Here is a 20528-nt window from a genome sequence, read left to right as displayed (position 1 = left end):
GAAAATCTGGTTAGTAATAAGTGAAGCTGGTAATGCTGTTTGTGGAGTTGTTTAATCCTCTTCTGAGATCTTGACAGATTTTTTTTGCGGTGCTTATTCCAACCAAAATTCAACATCTTTCTGATGTTGGAGCTTGACGCCAAACAAACGTTGGGTTTAGACGTCAACCTGACTTTTATTTTCAACCAAAATATGACGTCTGACTGACGTTGAATTAGTTGGAGTCCAACGTCTTCCTGACATCACATTGACCTACTGTGTTCAGTGTGTTTCATTCTGCAGGTTTCTGGATCACTCATGTTCTCACTGTCCTCTTTAATAAACTCAGTCTTTGCAGATTTCAGCTCTTCCTGATGCTCTGATGCTCGTCTTCACTTGAAGCTGATGGAAATATTCCAGCATTTATTGGAGAATTGCAGTAGGAGGAGCTTCACTGATGATATGATTACTGTGGGAGGAGCTTCACTGATAATAAGCTTGTTCGACTTCATGCAGCTCTGCGCAGACCAATCGCCGGCTGACTTGAAGCAGTGCATGCCGGTTAGAAATTTTGTTCTACTTGATACAGCGCCGACGCCACGTGACTGTGACGTGTGCCATCAAAGTACCGCAAGAGTGATTTGAGAGTAGCCGGAGAACTCAGAGAGCGCAGCTTCTCAAGGGCGGATGCAGGAGCTCTGATGACCACACAGCTGTTACACAATTGGCCGGATTCACCGCATGACAACGATCACGTGTGTTTCGTGTTTATTCGAACACCTTTAGTTACTCTAAAGCTCACAAATCAGTTTTTTATAACAGCAAACACTTTTTTCATGTAGTTGTGGTGTTATATTGTGTCATGTTTGTCAAATTAAAACTGATTAAAAAACATAGACTCCACTTCATTGATAGTAGCTTATGTTGAACTTTATTCTTGTTCAAACAGACACTGTATGAAGCCGTACATAAAGTATTGAATGAAAATGTCTCAGAAACATCTGTGTATTATTTGGCAAATATTGCATTTATTTCACTTCAGCTGTGGTAAAGTATGCAAACACCACATGAGCGGTCACTACGGGAACCAGAATGTGTTCACGTCTCCGTTTGCAGCTCCTCCCCGCCTGCACACGGCTACTCTCGCCGATCGGTTACATCCAGCCGCAGCCGATGTCCAACACACCTGATGTGATTGCTGTGGGAGGAGCTTCACTGATGATGTGATTGATGTGGGAGGAGCTGATCTGCAAAAATCTAAATATATCAATTACTGAGTTTGTTTTAATACTAAAAGACACATCTAAGCATTTATGCCTGTTTGTCTGTCTATTGTAAAGTAACTGATGCTAATTCAAAACTTATTTTATTACTAACCTGAACATTATCCAGCTTCTTCATTAAAATTAAGGGTGGGGAAAAAAATCTGTACTCGGATCGCGATTCTCTCTCCAAACTATTCTGGATCGATTCTGTGGGGGAATTTTTTAATTGTGGACCTCCAAATACACACACATGAGAATATTAGCAGCTCCAGAGATTGCTTAACACAGACACGTTACAAGCGCAAAGGAAGGAAGAACGACCATACAGGCCTCAGGCCAAGAGTGACGCAAGAGGATGTTCTAGCTGAAGCCATGGAAGACTAAGTTCCTGTTCCCCGCACCTAAGTCACAAGATTTCGTTACTTGCACAGCTTAAGAGGAAGTGCAAGTTTAGTATAAGTATGTCTGTAAATGCATATGACAAGTGTGTGCATTGGTGTTCATTTTTTTGTGTGCATCTCTAGTGAGAGTTAGTTCTCTCTTCTAGATCTTTTTTCTTTTTATTGCTCAGACCGCCTTGCTGTTATTTTTTGGCTTTTTTGACTCGAAAGCTTGATAGCTTTATTTTTAACAGATTTATTGCTTGGACTGCTTATGGGGAAGTAGCTCTTTGTAAATCATAGGACTGCCGTAAAAATGGATAAGCTGAAGTACTATAATCTGTAACCTTTTGATATTTTGCTACAAGAATTGATCATTGTTTAACCAGTATTTTTCTCATTTGTTTAAATAAACTTTTATTTTATAAAGACAAATAGTTTTCAGTCTTACTTCAGCTCTACAAAGAAAGTCTTATAGCAATAGAAAAGGCAGTAGAAGCCTACATCTTACTGACCGGGACAAGAAGGATCCAGAAGCTTCCACAGGAGGGTAAGCATAACATATATTTTAAGTCAAAGATTGTTATTGTTTCATATGGTGTTGGGACATACCTAGATTAACTGGTATAACAAACAAGCTAGTGAGGATAAAACCTATTCTGCCCTGACAGCACAAGTCTGCCTAGCAACAGCGATACGAGGGGTTAATCAGGCAATGAGGTAAATACCAGATCTCACCAAAATTATGAAGTTAGTTTTTGACCACTCACACACACACACACACACACACACACACACACACACATCTTTCATGAAGGTCGGAAAGGTTGAAGCGAACATTTGCGGGCTTGATAGCACAGGATATGTGCTGTGAGAAACGTGCGCTTTGCTTGATGTTACGCTTGTAGTGATGCTTGTAACATGTTTCTTTGTTCCTCTTTATTATTTACTACTTGCTTTAATGCTTTCAAGCTATGTTAGTTTAAATTTATTAATTTTAATAAAATTTTTCAATTGTAAATATTTCAAAAAGTGCTAATAATTATGTGATTAAATAAAAAAAAGATTTTAAGATTTTCAAGTTGGTAAACTAACTAATTAATTAATAAATAAGAAAAAAGTAATCGGATCGGATTCGTGAGGTGCCTAAAGATTCCCACCCCTAATAATATATAGGCATATAATACATAATAAATGAGGTGAAAACAGGAACTATTGACGTGAAATGGGTAGAACTATATTTACTGCCCTAGTACGACGTTATCAGTTTAGAAGTATACATGTGAATTAAACGTGGGACAATGGCCTTCATCATCTCAGTATGCTAATGTTGTGAATCAGATGTGAGGGAATCGTCATTATGCAGATTGAGGATTGATGTGTCTCTTACACCTCTAACACACATCTGTGCCATTTGCTTTACAGGACACACACACACTTATTCCCACTACATACTACTGATCTACTAGTGTGTTCTAACATGTTTTGTCTCATCTGACAGCTTATAAACTGATCAGAATTGTGCTGAACTTAATTAATTAATTAATCCTATTGAGTTGCTTACATATAAAAAATGAGCATAAAATTGCATAAAAAGTATTTTTAATGAACGTAAAGGTCAATGTTTAATAAAAACGTTCACGAAAATTAATTGTTTAGTGAAATTAGAAAATATGTAAGAGATCGTTAATTTAGTTATGTTGTACACATTCTCATATCCACATAGGCCTATTTATTGTCACGAGTAATAATCTCAGGGTTTACTGGGTTTTACACGATTCTTTTTGTAGTGTGGTATTGGTGGTGGTGTACTAAAATAAACATTGGCTGCGTTCCAAACCGCATACTCAATGAGTAGGTACTTAATTTAAATAAGTACTTACTTAACGAGCGCTAAAAGAGTAGGTACTTTATAGCCAGATCTCGTTGAGTATGAATGCGAACCGGACATCTGCCATGTTGACGTTATCATGTGACCTACGACGCGTTATCACACGCGCAACAACTTAAAAGATTCGAACGGACACGTTTAATTCATCTATCTGTAAATATCTTGATATTGATTAAACTTGCTCATTTTGTGGTATTTTTGAAGAAACTCCTGCCCATTTATTTTGTGAATACATTTAGGGTTGATTTAAGTTCTTATATTTAACCCTACTAATGTGACCCACCGTTTTATCCTTAACGATATTATTTATTTTTATTACGAAATCCCAAAATTGTCATCTCTTGAATATGTTGTTAATTTAATTTAATTTAATATCCAAACATTTTCATCCACAAGCCAAAGTGTCTAACTGCTTTATGTATTCCTCTTTTTCTTGTTGAATTTAACTCTCGTTTCATCCCTCAGGCCTATAAATAACAAAACAAAAAAAGCTTTTTAAAAAAAATGTATTATAATGAATTATTTAAGAATATATATTAAGATATTCAACCTTGTAGGTTCTTTATCCTGTGTAAAAAATCTCATCTATGTTTGCAAACCCATAATATATATATATATATATATATGTATAAATACCTCATAACATCAGTAACTCGACAGCCCTACCTAGAATGGTTTTCCTCAGCGTTTGTAATGTCTGCACAAAGGGCAGCTGTGCGAAGATTCGCCTTTGGAGAAAACTGTTGATTTTGTACTCGAAAAATTTAAGTATCATTAATATTAAAAATTAATATTACCCCAGAATGAATTGTATTGCTATCCCACCCCAAAACATACAATAATAACAACGATAAATGCTGACCAATACTTAATTATATTACTTTTTACTGAAAATGATCTCAATAAAACAAACAAAATGTAATGTATATCATATGACATAGCTATGCATGATTGAATACACTCTAGATGTGTATATAATAAACATATCTACATTTTCTTTCAAACAATTAAATAAAACATTAATTAAATAATTATATTTTATTTACTTACAACAATGAGAAATATTAATAAATTAGTAAAAGAATGAATGAAAGTCACCATCACACAATAAACAAATGCATATACAAGTCAACACATGAAACAAAGCTTTATTCAAACTACAATCATGTATGTAGGCTACAGGCGCTGAACCCCACATCCTTCTGCCGTCTCAACACAGCGGTTCCCATTCTGCGGCTTTATTCTGATGAATCAGCTGACCGCCAGAGGTGAGCCGTGCCTTCATGCCGGAGGTTGTTGCATGATGTGTTGTGCTTCACAATCTGAGGCAATAAGGGCAGATGGAGGGATGGAGGGTCTCATAAGGGCAAGTGGAGTGATGGAGGGTCTCATAAGGGCAGGTGGAGGGTCTCGTAAGGGCTGGTGGAGTGATGGAGGGTCTCATCCATGGCACCGTTTCCAGGATTCAGCTCTGGGCTCCTCATCCTCAGTGCTCACACCAGCCTGCTGACATTTCAGATCCTACAAAATGCACAAACATAACACAAAAGCAGTAATTTTAACTGCACAATGTCATTTGATTTCAGTATTATTTAGAAGACAAAAACGCTTTTTTTCCACAAATGCCGCCATCATCTTTCCTTGCAGGTCCTGCTCCACCACAAAAGATCTGCAGCAAATGCACAGAAATCAAGAATCAGAAAGGTGCTGTAATAGCTCTGTTTGAAATTACAATAATTAAAATAAACTACAACTTAAGATTTAAATAGTTGTTATTCATTTCTGTAGTATACTGACTCAAAGCCTTCATGAGCCACTCTCCACCAGATAAACACACACATCTGTTCATCTGTCCCTGTAACATCCAGACAAGATCCACGTTACCTCTGTGATTTATGAACTCAACACTACATTTACATGTTGAGGTTGTTTTAACTTTTTATCCAACATAAATGTTCCTCCATTTATCAACTTCTAATGGACAAATAAAATAGATAACTTATGTTTAACGTTAGTTACTTTATAGATTTGTTCTACATAATAGCACACATTCATCACTCAGATGCTATTTCATGTTGTGATATTTCAAGATTTTCCTGTCAGATGTAAATAGACATTTAAAATAAGTGTCTTTAAGATGTATATGGTTTATGTAAATCCACTTTAGAGACGTAACTTACGTGTCCTTACTGGAGCTCCCCTGTTAGCTAACGTTATACATAATAAAACGTGTTTTTACAGCAAAATCACAACTATACTGTGTAACGTCTTTACACCTTCAACAATTCAACAGTTTACTCTACAGTAGTTCAACACATGCAATTTTAACAAAAGGAACCGTGTTTACTCACATTTTAAAGCACCCGCGTCGCCGATCTCTGCGATGTTTGATAATGACGTATCCTCTCGCGTGGCCTCCTGGGATAGAAGAGTATCCATCGGTTGAGCACTCGAAAATCTGGCCGGAAGCAGTAAGCCATCCGGGAACTTCTCGCCTACTCTTTTATGAATACTGATGTTTCGAACGTACTGCTTCCTTCACGTACTGTTTTCGCCTACTATATAGTAGGAAAGTAGGCATATTCGAACGCACTTAAGTCCGAATCTCGCGATAATTAGTACGTCACCCAGGTAATTCTCGCCTACTCTTTTGGATTCGTACATACTTTTTCGCTCGCCTACTCTTTTTCCCATACTAAATAGTAGGGAAGTATGCGGTTTGGAACGCAGCAATTGTCACGTGTGTAGCTTTCTTCTTCTCACCGCTGATTCCTGATGGTTTAGAGCAGTGGTTCCCAAACCTGTCCTGAAGGCCCCCCAACACTGCACGTTTTCTTTGTCTCCCTACTCAAACACACCTGATTCAACTCATCAGCTCATTATCACATGGGTTAATTGAGCTGATGAGTTGAATCAGGTGTGTTTGATTAGGGAGACAAAGAAAACGTGCAGTGTTGGGGGGCCTTCAGGACAGGTTTGGGAACCACTGGTTTAGAGGACAATTACTCGAGTCGCCCCCTGTTGTTTCAAAGAATACAAGGCTGTGGGGCGATGGTTTTCGGGGCGCACTTTGGATGTTTGAAGTTCATAGAACTTTCTGACCTGTATATGTCCTGTAATAATGTAGAGAACCACCCGGTAAACAAATAAAGTAACAGTTCATGTTTTACTTACATATATATGATTTAGTTTTAATCCAAATAACACGTGCTGAGTGAAGCAACCAACAGCATTGATAAGCAACCAACAGCATTCAACAGAAGTGCTCTCTCTCTCTCTCTCTCTCTCTCTCTCTCTCGTCAGTTAACCTTAATGATAATAATAATAATAATAAGCTACATGCCTCGTTTTACTTTCTTTGCCATTGACATTCCGACTGAAATACAAACTTTCCACTGACGTCTCTGAAAAATGGATGCTATGTTTAAGTTAAAATAAGTTACCCAACTGCCCAGCCTGGTGTTTTTAAAACAAACGCCCCTGCCTGCAGCACTGTATAGCACAGAAAATACACACAATGTTGTCTTCTGTACTACTGTCTTTGTTTGTTTGTGATAACAATGAATCATTCTTTCGGATATGAAATTTATATTTAATTGACCTATCGGTAAGCCACGGCCTCCTTAGTTACTTTTGCTATCTCAGACAAAAATGGGGGACCTGTGCCCCAGTAGAGCTTTATGTCTAGCAACGCCCCTGCCCCCTCCCCATTTAAAATTTGTTTACTTCAATGAAAAGTTCGATTTTTTTTTTTTAAATAAAGGATCTAAAGGATTAATGATGCAGATTTATTTTCACCAGCTTTTTTGTTCATATTTACCAACGGTACCAACAATTTTGTCCACGTCTGTAATTAGCTTAGCTGCTGTTCGCAACTTTAAGCAAAGATAATCATCTAATTGTTATTGATGATTGTCAGTATCTGCACATAAAAACTGTTACGTGTTAGAGATCTAATTACCTTAATACAATGAATGTAGTTACCATAAAAGCAAACCATGTTTCAGTTCATAGTTATGTAGCTGTAGTGGTTGAAGATGAGTGATAGTCTTTTGTCATCTATCCTGACTCAAATAATGTGTTTCTAACAGCAAACACTCAGAATAAAGTGAGATGATCTGCTGATGATCCTGAATGGCTTGCTGAATGAGTGTTGATAGTCTGAGGCTCATCAATATTAACAGATCTGCTGAAAACACTCTTTATTTCATGACAATAGTTCCTGTTTTCACCTCATTTATTATGCTGATGTCTTCAGATCTCCTGTACATTGACACTTAAAGCTCATTTCATTGGTGTCAATAGACTGAGGGTAATTGTTGGTTGCTATATAGAGATACAGACATAAATGCTTAAATTTAGTATTAAAGGCACACTATGCAGCTTTCCGTTTTTGTCAAACAGCGACCCCTAAAGTCGCTGTGGAGTACTTGTATTTAACGCTACTGTCGTAAATAGCACTCGCGCAGAGCCGTCTCTGCACTCACGGCCTGATCCCTTCCGCCCTCTATACCGGTTCCTGTTCAGTCGGATGGAAGCTGTAATGAGTGGAAATAAGGTGTGGCCCCTTTAAGAGCTGCGCGCGCCCTGTTGAACTGTCGTCGGCAGTCTGTATTGTATGTGCACCTCGAACACCCGTATGCGGGTTATTTCAGTTTGATGCTCATTCTTATCCTACTTTTGTTTATCAAGTAAATATGTGGATGGTAGAACGGGTGACAGAGAGTTACACGAGTTCGACTGGGGAATAAAGTGCAAGTTGTGAGATGCCAATCGCCTCCGTGAGTCTGTCTGGCTCTCGGTAATAACTTCATCTGTGAGCTATCCCTATTTCTCCTCCTGACAGAACGCGTTACAAAGCGTCGGACATCGAACAGGCACAGATAACCTCTGAAGATGTCTACTAGTCCATCAACAATAATGATATTTACTCGAGTCTGATTCCTTGCTCGGTCAGTCTGCCGTTTCCTCTTTCTTTCGTCCTCCGACAAAGCTTTCCTAGCTTTGTGTGCAGTGCCGTAAAGCAATTCGTTACATCGCGAGACCTGATATCACGCAATATTTCCTGACGCTGAGGCCAGCGGCCCGCCGGCCCAAAGTTGCAAGGGTGGTTTTTCTGCTCACAGGCGCTTGGGGGCTGCGCGACGACCACCATTCAACCTGAAAAAAGTCATATAACTATTCCAATGACTCAGAAGCTGTTCAGTTAAGGTAAAAAAAGTTACTTAGTGCACCTTTAAAATAAACTAAGCAACTGATAACTTTGATTTTTGCAGATCAGCTCCTCCTACAGTGAAATTCATCATCAGTGAAGCCCCTCCCACAGCAATCACATCATCAGTGAAGCTCCTCCCACAACAATCACATCATCAGTGAAGCTCTTCCCACAACAGTCACATGGTCAGTGAAGCTCCTCCCACTGTAATTCTTCAATAAATGCTGGAATATTCCCATCAGCTACAAGTGAAGACAAGCAGCAATGCATCAGGAAGAGCTGAAATCTGCAAAGACTGAGTTTATTAAAGAGGACAGTGAGAACATGAGTGATCCAGAACCCTGCAGAATGAAACACACTGAAGATCCTGAAGAACAAAGAGGTTGGTGTTTATTCTTCATTCATTCATGATGCTGGAGAACATTCATGTTAGAAACATTCAAGCACTTCTTCACTTTTACATAAACAGGTAAACTATGACATAGAAGAATATTTTCTTTTTTGTTTGTTTTCAGCAAATGGTCAGTAAAGGGAGGTTTGAGAAACTGTTATATTGATTGTCAACATCAGGTCCAACTAAATATTTTAGCTGTTTTATTTTACATTTATAACTGCCATTTTATTGCAACCATCTTATCAAACATTTTGACATTTTTCAATATAGTTTGCTGAGTATTGACACAATTTCCACGATTCGATTCGATTTATATTCACAAGCTTGCGATTCGATATTGATTGTTTTAGATATACTGTATATATCAGATAAAGTACATGGCAAATGTTCTAAAGGAAAGAAAATGCCTTTGGGGGAATACATTGGGGGTAAATTGTGCCAATGATTTCTGAAGTAAAACAGAACATTTTAATGTTATGAACCGTAATGCTATATGAAAGCAAGATAAATTCAATACAAAATTACTCATTTAAGGTTTATTTAGATATTGTCACCCTGGAATACCATAGCATGCATTTTTCCTACTATGGTCAATTGCATAGGGATTTTGTATTGAACATAACTCTGGATCACAGTGTCATAGAGACAAGCTCATTTTACTCAGACGACCAATCAGTCTCTCAGGATCATTGTGAAGCTATCAAGCTACGCCCTAGCAACGATTTAGAGCACCATAGCAACACAATATATTATATTTGTGAATCATTTCAGGCAAAAGGGCTTTGGCAATAGATGCCTGTTGACAGCGCTGTCTGTCAATTATGTAACATAAGAATAAAGTGACTAGGCTCATTTCTAAACATCCTATTGTGACATAGGCCACTTAAAAACGGAATAAAACTTCTCTTTAATAACATAGTGCAAACTCAAAACTGAAATCAGTGTTAGCTAAATGAAACAAATAGCAGGCAGGCCTAAGTCAAACAATGATGAGGCATGCCCATCTCCTCACTTCTCAAGATTATCCCCTGTGAGTATGTAGGTCTAGGTGGTCTGGATCTGGCACAACTTAACCCAGGCCCTTTGGCACAAATCACCCCAGACCCACAAGTTTGAAAAACTAGCATGATCCAGCAGTTAAGAGCTAACATCATGCTAACTGTATAGACTCATTGTGTAGCCTACTAAAGCACTAAAACATGTGTGAAATGTTTTCAAACTTGTCTATAATTGTTCAGACACTACAATCAAAAAACCTTAATCATAGAAATTTTAAATTTTACTTACTAATTTTTATGCACTAAAATGTGCTTAACTCTCATGCCATGTGTCTCTCTTCTTTGGAGGACGAGTAAAAGTGATTGCTTTTCAAAATTATGTGGTCACATGACCAATTTCTTCTATGGTTTTCCAGAAACAAGGGTGGAACTACTTCCCCCCCCTGGCACAAATCACCCCACTCTCCCCTACTGATTTGTATAGAAACACTTAAATTACATTCAAGGATGTTTTTTATAATAATAAAGTTATACTAATGTAACAATTACATAATCATATTTCCACTTTAAATATAAACATTTAAATGGTGGCTGTCATAAAAAACTTTACTGATTTATTTAAACATGCATTAAATATTTAACATAAAAATTATAATGCATATGTAATGTGGTGCATATAATTATCAAAATGCTCCTCTCTAGAATTAAAGGGGTGGTAATGTATCCCTTTTCACAAGATGTAAAATAAATCTCTGATGTGACAGAGTGTGTGTGTGAAGTTTTAGCTCAAAATACCTCACAGATGTTTTTATATAACATGTTAAAGTCACTCTTTGAGGGTTAGCAAAAAAGCACCGTTTTGTGTCTGGCCCTTTAAATGCAAATGAGCTGCTGCTCCCGACACAGAGGGCGGAGCTTCAAGAGTGTGTGTGTGTGTGTGTGTGTGTGTGTGTGTGTGTGTGTGTGTGTGTGTGTGTGTGTGTGTGTGTGTGTGTGTTAGCAGCTCCGACTACCTCACGCTGACACACACTACAATGACAGAAACTGTTCTGCCTTTTATGTTTAAATTGAGTCAGACAAATATAGGGAGACTCAAGAAGAAGTGACAACATGTAGAATGCAACTGGACGTCTCTGAATGCTTAGTTGATGAATTTATGTTGCTGATGTGGAGTTAACTATCTTCAATTAGCATATTCTGTCATGATAATCTATAAATCTCTGTATAGGAACTGTTGTGAGATGCACACAGAGTGACTTTCTATTGCATGTGAAAAGACGGATGCTACAGTTTGAGCTGATTCACAAATGTGCTCGACTACAACAACTTTTCCTCTTCTTAACATGGACTGCGTGTTCCCGGGGGCGGGGATTATGTACATTTTAGGGTTGGTGATGTCACTAACCCGTGTGGAATGTCGTGTAATCCATACCAGCCGTTTGTTGTAGTCCTTAAAAAACTATTTCTTTAAAAGCAAATATCTCCCTTTGCTTTGGACTTTAAGTGTTGCAACTTTGCAGATGTTGTTTATGCTCAAACAGCAACATTACACACTAACTAAAGTTAGAAAAGTGAAATCATAATCAACCACCCCTTTAATTGTTCTAGCTGACTAACGAGTTATGGTCACTGAATATGTTTTTTTTTTCTTTTTTATGATTTATTTATATTTTTTTATTAAAAGAAAATAAGTAAACAACCAAACAAATAAATAAACAGGTATAAGTAATAATAATAACAAAAAAGGTAAAGGACAAAGAATAAAAAAGGAATAAGTAAAAAAAATATAACATTCTCATCAACCGATAACAATGGAAAGCTGAGAAATACTAAGAAAGACCAACAAAGTATTAAGTGCACTTAAAGGAGAACTCCGGTCAATTTTAACATTGAGCTCATTTTTTTGTAAATTTGGAGTGCTGTCAGTACAGAGAACAACGACAAAAATCGGTGTTGCCTACACCATGTTATCCTCTTTTTAAAATTTGCACCCTGTTGACTTCAATGGGGCAAGTTTTAAACCTGCTTTCACCCTCTTAACATCCTTGATGTGTCATTACAAGTGCCCAGCCAATGTGAGTGATTCCTTCAGAGTGATCACGGTTAATCTGACTGCAGTAGATGTGAAAGATGATGTTAATTCGGCCAGCGCACATACCTGTATTTACATCCTGTTTTCGGTCGAATTCCACAGTAATCGATTGTCGAGTTCACGCGCATTGGTTAAGTTACCTATGATCACGCGCGTGAACTCGACAATCGATTGACAAAAAAAGTGACAAAATAACGCCAACATTTTCCTATTTACATGTTGTAATTTGTATAGTCATAGCGAGTACAAATTAAATTACAAGGTCACATGAGACACAGCCATCTTCTAACCGTATACATACTGGGAACTATATTCTCAGAAGGCGAAGCACTGCTACTTCTGCGGAGTGATTTACTCCAACTCTGAGCGAACTCTCTGCTCTTCACCACAGGGCTTCTCAAGGCGCTGCGAGCAAATCACTCCGCCGATGTAGCAGTGCTTCGTCTTCTGAGAATATAGTTCCCAGTATGTATACGGTAAGAAGATGGCTGTGTCTCATGTGACCTTGTTATTTGTACTCGCTGTGACTATACAAATCACAACATGTAAATAGGAAAATGTTGGCGTTATTTTGTCACTTATTGGGAGCAGTCGGGCCATTTTTTTTTTTTTTTTTACAGATCGGGCTTTGGTCGGACTCGTACTCATTTAGCTTCTCTCCTTTCATTGTGCCCATGATATACGTGCAGAGCGCAGGCTACTGTATGAAATATTGTTATATTGATAATATTATAAATATGCAACGCAATATGCGATTACGCGAGTAACGCGACACACGTGCAATGCATAGGTGTTAGTTGACCATGCAGAGCATCAGGGAGAAGTTGGAGCGTGGGGAGTTACTAAAAGTTCCCAATACTTCAGGAAAAGCTGTATTTGAAAGAGTTTTGATTTGATTACAACAACAAACAATGAGCCTGAAGCCTTCAACAGTGGATACTATTATTTTTCTTCACAACACTCGCAAATAAACAGTGAATGATCCTACTCAGTTTAACGGATTTTTATTTATTTATTATATATTTTTTATTATTTAAAGGGATAGTTCACTTTGAAATAAAATTTTGGTATGTTTTAGCTTACCTCAAGGGCATCCAAGATGTAGGTGTCTTTTTTTCCGCAGTAGTTTCAATTTTGATATTTTTAGGTCAAACCGTTCTTGTCTGTCAGTCATTTCATGCAGGTCTATGGTCACTGTCTCAAAGAGCATGCACAGTCCAAATTAAAACAATTCCCCATCGTCCAAATTAAACAATTAAAAAATTGCAGCTCATTGGAACGAAACCGTAGCCAAGGCGACGTCTAGTGTACATATCTATACCCGCCCGCGCCCTCAGATCATTTGGACGCGGCTGTGTTCAAGAGGTAACAACGATATAAATACTGTTCGTTTTCTCACACAAACCGCTCGTTTTGTGTCTTAGGCCATCAACGTGTACTTACGATGGGGAATTGTTTAATTTGGACGATGGGGAATTGTTTTAATTTGGACTTTGTGCATGCTCTTTGAGACAGTGACCATAGACCTGCATGGAATGACTGACAGACAAGAACGGTTTGACCTAAAAATATCAAAATTGAAACTACTGCGGAAAAAAAGACACCTACATCTTGGATGCCCTTGAGGTAAGCTAAAACATACCAAAATTTTATTTCAAAGTGAACTATTCCTTTAACGTTAGCCAGTTGGCAAGAGTTCTTTGAAACGTTGATCTTCAGTAAAGTTACCAAACATCAAAAAAAAGGTAGGCCGTAAATCTTTATTTACTGCTGGATCACATTTGGCTATATAATATTCTCTACTGCATTGGTTACCAACCTGGGGTCCGCGCCCCCCCTCGGGAGATATGCTTTGAGGTGAATAAAGATGCATAAAATGTTCCACTAATAATTGTATAAAAAAATATTTTTTCACAGTTTTTAAAAAAAATCATATGCTTACAATGCCAAGATATTATATTCCTATATTATTCCTATCCTAATTTTGCGCGCATACCGTCACTTGCTCAATGTGCTTGTTGTCATAGTAACGGCAAAAACAAAAGGAAAATGGCAGAGAAACGTAAATGCGGTAATTCTTCATCAGAGGTGAAGAAAAAGTTAAGACACTATGACAAAACCTACATAAATTTTGGTTTTATTGAAGGCCAAGACAAGTCTCGGCCAGAATGTGTCTTTTGTGGTGAAAAACTGGCAAACGACAGCATGAAACCAAGCAAGATGAAAAGACACCAGGAAATGAAGCATCCAGAGACAATCGGCAAAGATGAGGAATTCTTAGAGAGAAAAAAAGAGATGGCTCTGTCAAAAAGATCCACAGACATCAGAAAAGTATTCGAAAGAGCAGGTAGTGATTTACAGAAGGCCACTAAAGTCTCCTTTGAGTGTTCGCTGTTGATTGCCAAGGCAAAAAAGCCGCATAATATTGGAGAGGAGTTAATCAAACCCAGTGTTCATGCTGACGTTATGATTAGCCTTGTAAAAAATAAGGATCTGTGCATGCAAGTACATACAGCATTCTACCGTTCATATTTAACATTACGTTCATAACATTCAGTATTCTATGTTTATACACAAAATCCTGAAAAAAGAGAAACAACTGCGTTTTACTAGTTGTGTAAAAATGAAAATATTAGGCTAAAAGGAAACATTTGAAGTTGAAAGGAACATTTCCTGTGTATTCATGTAATAAAATGTCATTAAAAATCATTAAATGTCATAAAAAACTACATTTAGTTATACAGTGTGTGTGTTTATGTGCATAGCATCAATATATCAATATATACATACATATATATTAATGCTATGGGGGGGGTCACGGATTGTTAAATATGTACATGGGGGGGCCCCAAGGAAAAAGGTTGGGAACCACTGCTCTACTGCATGCTTATGCTTCTCTGTAATGGACAGTCTGTATTAATATTTGTGGGCATAATTGTCGGTGGTGGTAGTTATGTTTGAGGCCTATAATAAAATTTTACCTAGTAGTGTGTGTGTATGTGTGTGCGTCTAGCAGAGACCGTGCGCGTCAGAGACACTTTAAAGTGATATTGATGTTGGTCTCGGGTCGGGTTCGGATTAGGGCTTGAACACAACGGGCCAGGTCTCAGTTAGGGCTGGATGTTTTGCCCCGTGCAGTGCTCTAAGCAGTATGCTAGCTGGAGCCGTTTACCTCCAGTCTTTGTGCTAAGCTAGGCTAACGGTGGGTGTGTCAAACAGTTACAGAACGCACGGAGATGAAAAAGGTATGTATGGACTTATCTAACTCTGGAGGATATGGTGAATAAGCTAAAGTCCCAAAAAGTCGGAATGTTCCTTTAAAACTGAATTCTAACAACATTACAAAGTACTAGCTGGAATGGAAAGGGTTAATCACACATATTAAAGTCTTCGTGAACCAGAAGTTGCAAACGAGTTTCCTCCAGTGTTGTGACGTATTTCCCAGTGAAAGGGAATATTGAACAGAGGGCAGGGTTTTACTTTAGCGCTTCTCCTCTGCATCTCTCACTAATAGCAGACTGACGGTTTGAGGAGTGGTTAAATGGATTAATTGTTTACCAGACTAGTAATATGCGCTAACAAAGTAAATAGGGTCAATTTTGATTTCATGTCGCCTTTAAAGTCCCCTTGAAATCAAAATTTACCCTATTTACTTTGTTAGCGCATATTAGTCTTGTGGTGAACAATTAATCCGTGCCAGATAATACACAGAAAGAAAAAATAGTTTGTCGTGGTTATCTTTAATCAAAGTCTGAAAAGTTACTTCCGGTCTGGAATGGCGTAAGTTTGACGGCTTGGGTTGAAAATGCTTAACCTCTGTTCAGTATTCCCTTTCACTTGGAAATATGTCATAACACTGGAGAAAAGACATTTGCAACTTCCGGTTCACGGGGACTTTAAGAGATTGTAGAGTCTGTACGGATGCTCTTTCTTAAGAGTTGATAAAATATGTTGTTTCGTTGGACAAAAGATCAGCTGATTGTAAAATTAATTCTGCTACAGTTCATTCTGAAAGCTGATCTAAATTTATATATATATACATATATATATATATATATATATACACACACTTATAACTTGTCATAATTAATTATATACATTTCCCTTTTTAAGCTAATTTACTGCCGTTGCGTGTGTACTCATTCATTACATTCATAAAGTTCAAAAGGTTGAATCACAGGCTTCGTTGCACAGGATATGCGCTGTGAGAAACACACTTTGCTTGATGATGCGCTTGCAGTGTGTGTTCTCCCCTGATGGTATTTTCCTTAAAAATGCTTTACAAAGGCATAATTTATGTTGTTGGGAATGCAGTGGGATTATACTATAAAAATATGAAACTCAATGACAGAAGGCTGCTTTCGATTTCAAATGAACTCATAACGACTAATTAACGAATCAGGTGATGGCTTAAATCAAAGAAACACATGGGGAAACTGGGTGTCACAGGCAAACATAACATGAAGACAAACACTAAACGTGACAGATGTGCTGGAAATGTAATTAAACTTTTTTTTCTTTCATTTCAGAGCTAATGGAAGAGAGTGAGGAGAGAGAAGAATTGAGTGAAGTGGAAGAGGAACATCATGTCAAACCTCAAAGTCGCTCAAAGACTAAGAATACATTTGTAAAGAAAAGAAAAGACAAGAAATCTTTCACCTGCACTCAGTGTGGAAAGAGTTTCACATCCAAACTTAATCTTGAGATTCACATGAGAGTTCACACTGGAGAGAAGCCGTTCACATGTGATCAATGTGGGAAGAGTTTCAGTCAATCATCATCTCTTAAGATTCACATGAGAGTTCACACAGGAGAGAAGCTGTTCACATGTGATCAGTGCGGGAAAACATTTATTGGGTCATCAAACCTGAAGAAACACCTGAGAGTTCATACGAAGGAGAAGCCACATTCATGTTCTGTGTGTAGAAAGAGTTTTTCACTGCTGGAATATTTACATAGACATCAGAAAATGCATACCGGTGTGAGAGAGTACATGTGCTTTGAGTGTGAGAAGACTTTTACTACAGCGACCTGTTTAAAACAGCATGAGAGAATTCACCTTGGAGAAAAACCTTACAAGTGTTCACACTGTGACAAGAGATACAGTGTGTCAGCATCTCTGAAAAGACATGAGATGATCCACACTGGAGAAAAACCTTACAAGTGTTCACACTGTGACAAGAGATACAGTGTGTCAGCATCTCTGAAAAGACATGAGATGATCCACACTGGAGAAAAACCGCACACGTGTGATCAGTGTGGAAAGAGTTTCACATACAAAAAAAGTCTTGAGATTCACATGAGAGTTCACACTGGAGAAAATCCATTTATATGTGATCAATGTGGATCGAGTTTCACAACCAAACAAAGTCTTGAGATTCACATGAAGGTTCACACTGGAGAGAAGCCGTTCACATGCAATCAATGTGGGAAGATATTTAGCCGATCAGCACACCTTAAAAGTCACATGAGAGTTCACACTGGAGAGAAGCCGTTCACATGTGATCAGTGTGGAAAAACATTTATTGAGTCATTAAGCCTGAAGAGACACCTGACAGTTCATACAAAGGAGAAGCCACATTCATGTCCTGTGTGTGGAAAGAGTTTTTCACTGCAGCAATCTTTACATAGACATCAGAAAACTCATACTGGTGTGAGAGAGTACATGTGCTTTGAGTGTGAGAAGACTTTTATTACAGCGCAATGTTTAAAACAGCACGAGATAATTCACACTGGAGAAAAACCTTACAAGTGTTCACACTGTGACAAGAGATTCAGTCGATCATCAACTCTGAAAACACATGAGAGGATCCACAGCAGAGAGAAGCCGCACACGTGTGATCAGTGTGGAAAGTGTTTCTCTTTTAAAAGTCTCCTGAAGAGACACATGAAGATCCATGCAGTGGAGAAACCACATCACCTCAGTCTGAGATCACGGTAAGAAGTTCATCTTTATGTGCTGAGAAACAAAATTTCTTCTGTGTAAGTTAGTCTCTTCTCCACCTATAGTTGGCGCTGTTTCACAGTGGCTGCTGTTGAATCATCCAGGTCGTGAATGAGGCCGACACCTGATGTGATTGTAAAGCGCTCAGTGTGTACAGTAGTAAATAGTAGCGCTAAATGCCTCATTCATTCATTAGTTTCTTAACAGCCAAGATGAGCAACGGACAGTTTGTTGTTTGATTGGTTTCGATTAACTCGTGTTCAACCCAACATGAATGTGTTGAAAAAAGTTTGATTTTGACTTCTGGGGGATTGTCTGTTCAGTGAATGCAAAATCACTCTCTGACAGTAGGTGGCGCTCATGTCAAAACAAGCAGAAATAAAGCAATATACATAGCAGCGCTGTGCAACTTTCTCTTTCTGACACTGCTTATTATGGTGAAGATAAAACGTCAAACAGTATTTTCATGTTTTTGTATTTGCTCTGGTGCTTATCAAGAATACAGAGACGAGAAGCTTCCAGATTCTTCCTCTGTTAATGTTAGAAAGGTGTTGGAAATGATGTGATTGCTTAAAGATTACATGTCAAGCATGCGCCATCTAGAGTTTCATGACCAAACTAGTGATTTATAACACAAATTATCTTCATGATATTAAAATAAATCATAATCGTGCACAGCAGTTGATGACCAGATATGATGGGATTAAAATGACTATTGAACTCATCAGTGATCTTGACTTTGAGCTTCACATTTCATTTCACTTTTGTCTCATTTGAAATCTCTCTTGATGTAATGTTTCTTTTAGACCTGATGGACGTGAAGAAGAAAGGAAAAACAGAAGCCAAAAAATCTGTCTCCTGCCCTCAGTGTAAAAAACGCTTCACATGTAAATCAAGTCTGAAGAAGCGGCTCAGGCTTTCGCTCTGAAATCACATCTACTCTCATTCTGAAGAAAGACCATTTAACTGTGATCAGTGCGGTAAACAGTTTCATTGACCATCAGTCCTGAAGAAACACTTGAAGATTCACACAATGGAGAAGATTCATTCATATTATTACAACACTGTAACAAGAGATTCAGTCTGTCAGAAACACATGAAAGGAGAGAAACAGATTTGTCTTATAAAAGAATTTGTATCACTCAGTTTCTCTCCCACTTCTACTCTTCCAAGAAAACGCAAGATATACTCTCATGTACCTTTGAAACTGGACTCTTTTCTTCTCTTTTTCTCTTGAGATGCTTGGCTCTTATCAGTCAGTAAAGAGAGAGATCTGTCTAATTCACTTTTACTTAATGTTTGTATTTGCTTCAAAAAATGATTGATTAAACTTATTACTCATTTTATCAATGACTCATTGTTATTTTACATTTTTATCAACAGAGCTTTTAAATGCCTAATTGATATTTTTACCACACACATGACTGACATTGAATGAGATTGCTGTCTGTCTACATTATTAACAGTTTCACCCTTGATATTGTAAGAATTGATAAATTAGGGAATTCCAGACAGTCTGTTTTGGGGGTGGCCAGACCCTGAGAGGACAAAAGGACCTCTCTGGAGATTATCATTTGAACTGGCCCTCGTGCACCATCGAGACGAAAGTCTCACCTCTGAGTCATCTTAATCTACATCTCCTTCCCTCTCCCCTCACCCCCTCTCTCTCAGGCTCAGATGATCACCTGATTTCACCCAAGAAAATGTATGGTTTAATGTGAATGATTATCACAGAGTATTTTCATGTTTGGTATCATTTAAAATGTCACAGTGCGACTGGTACAAATGTCCTATTTCCAGAATAAGTGAAACACAAGGTAATAAGGTTTTTGAAGGTTTATGGATAACTAGCATACAAGGAGGGGTTGGTCTCTCAAGCAAATGGTCACGCACCCGCAAGAGGTGCTACAGTGTACCTCTGAATGCAAATTTCTATTGTTAGCACATGGTTCCAGGTGAAAAGGTTTGTCTATTTAAGGAAGTGCAGCAGGGAGATCGAGGCCTTTTCTGTACCTCAGATTGGTCCGTGAGGTTGAGAGTGAAAGCTTTCAACCTCACGTATTTCTTAAAGTTGGGTTTGCATCTTCTCTCTATTCCAGAGCATTTTATGTTTTGTATCGATTATCTTTGAATTGATTATGAAATTGGCATGATACATTTACCTGACATAATAAATTGTTACATGTGATTATTCTAACTGACTTTGACATTATTTTCATTGAAGAGTTAAACGGAATAGTCAAACATTCGCTCACTTTTAGTGAGGCACAGATATTATTAAAACCTTTCATTTATGGAGTCAGATGAATTAACGAGAGAATACATAACTAAATGTATTGTAAATTTAACCAACCAATAGTTTGCATGAGT

The 20528-nt window shown here is 37.9% G+C and overlaps 1 protein-coding gene across 2 annotated transcripts; it reads left to right on the top strand.

Annotated features, from left to right (window-relative positions):
* The first annotated feature begins 1249 nt into the window (after positions 1–1249).
* On the top strand, positions 1250–19504 carry LOC311087283 (uncharacterized protein). Of its 2 annotated transcripts, XM_084120585.1 has the most exons (5): positions 1250–2174; positions 2296–2344; positions 8792–9112; positions 16744–18151; positions 18965–19504. In XM_084120585.1, the coding sequence occupies exons 3-5, from the start codon at positions 8995–8997 to the stop codon at positions 19029–19031; spliced, it is 1593 nt and encodes a 530-aa protein (XP_083976711.1). In that variant the 5' UTR covers positions 1250–2174; positions 2296–2344; positions 8792–8994; the 3' UTR covers positions 19032–19504. The 2 variants fall into 2 exon arrangements, with proteins under 2 accessions (XP_083976711.1, XP_083976710.1); XM_084120584.1 differs by lacking the exon at positions 2296–2344.
* Positions 19505–20528: the final 1024 nt, after the last annotated feature.

Source organism: Abramis brama (assembly GCF_963993115.1).
Source record: "Abramis brama genome assembly, chromosome: 1".
In the NCBI taxonomy this organism is placed as follows: Eukaryota; Metazoa; Chordata; class Actinopteri; order Cypriniformes; family Leuciscidae; genus Abramis; species Abramis brama.
This window is presented reverse-complemented; position numbering and strand designations above follow the sequence as displayed.

Excerpts from the sequence above, each read along its gene's own strand:
- LOC311087283 (XM_084120584.1), top strand. The coding sequence starts at position 8,995 with ATGCATCAGGAAGAGCTGAAATCTGCAAAGACTGAGTTTATTAAAGAG. Across the intron at positions 9,113-16,743 it reads AGATCCTGAAGAACAAAGAG|AGCTAATGGAAGAGAGTGAG; the intron begins GTTGGTGTTTAT and ends CTTTCATTTCAG. Across the intron at positions 18,152-18,964 it reads CACCTCAGTCTGAGATCACG|ACCTGATGGACGTGAAGAAG; the intron begins GTAAGAAGTTCA and ends TGTTTCTTTTAG.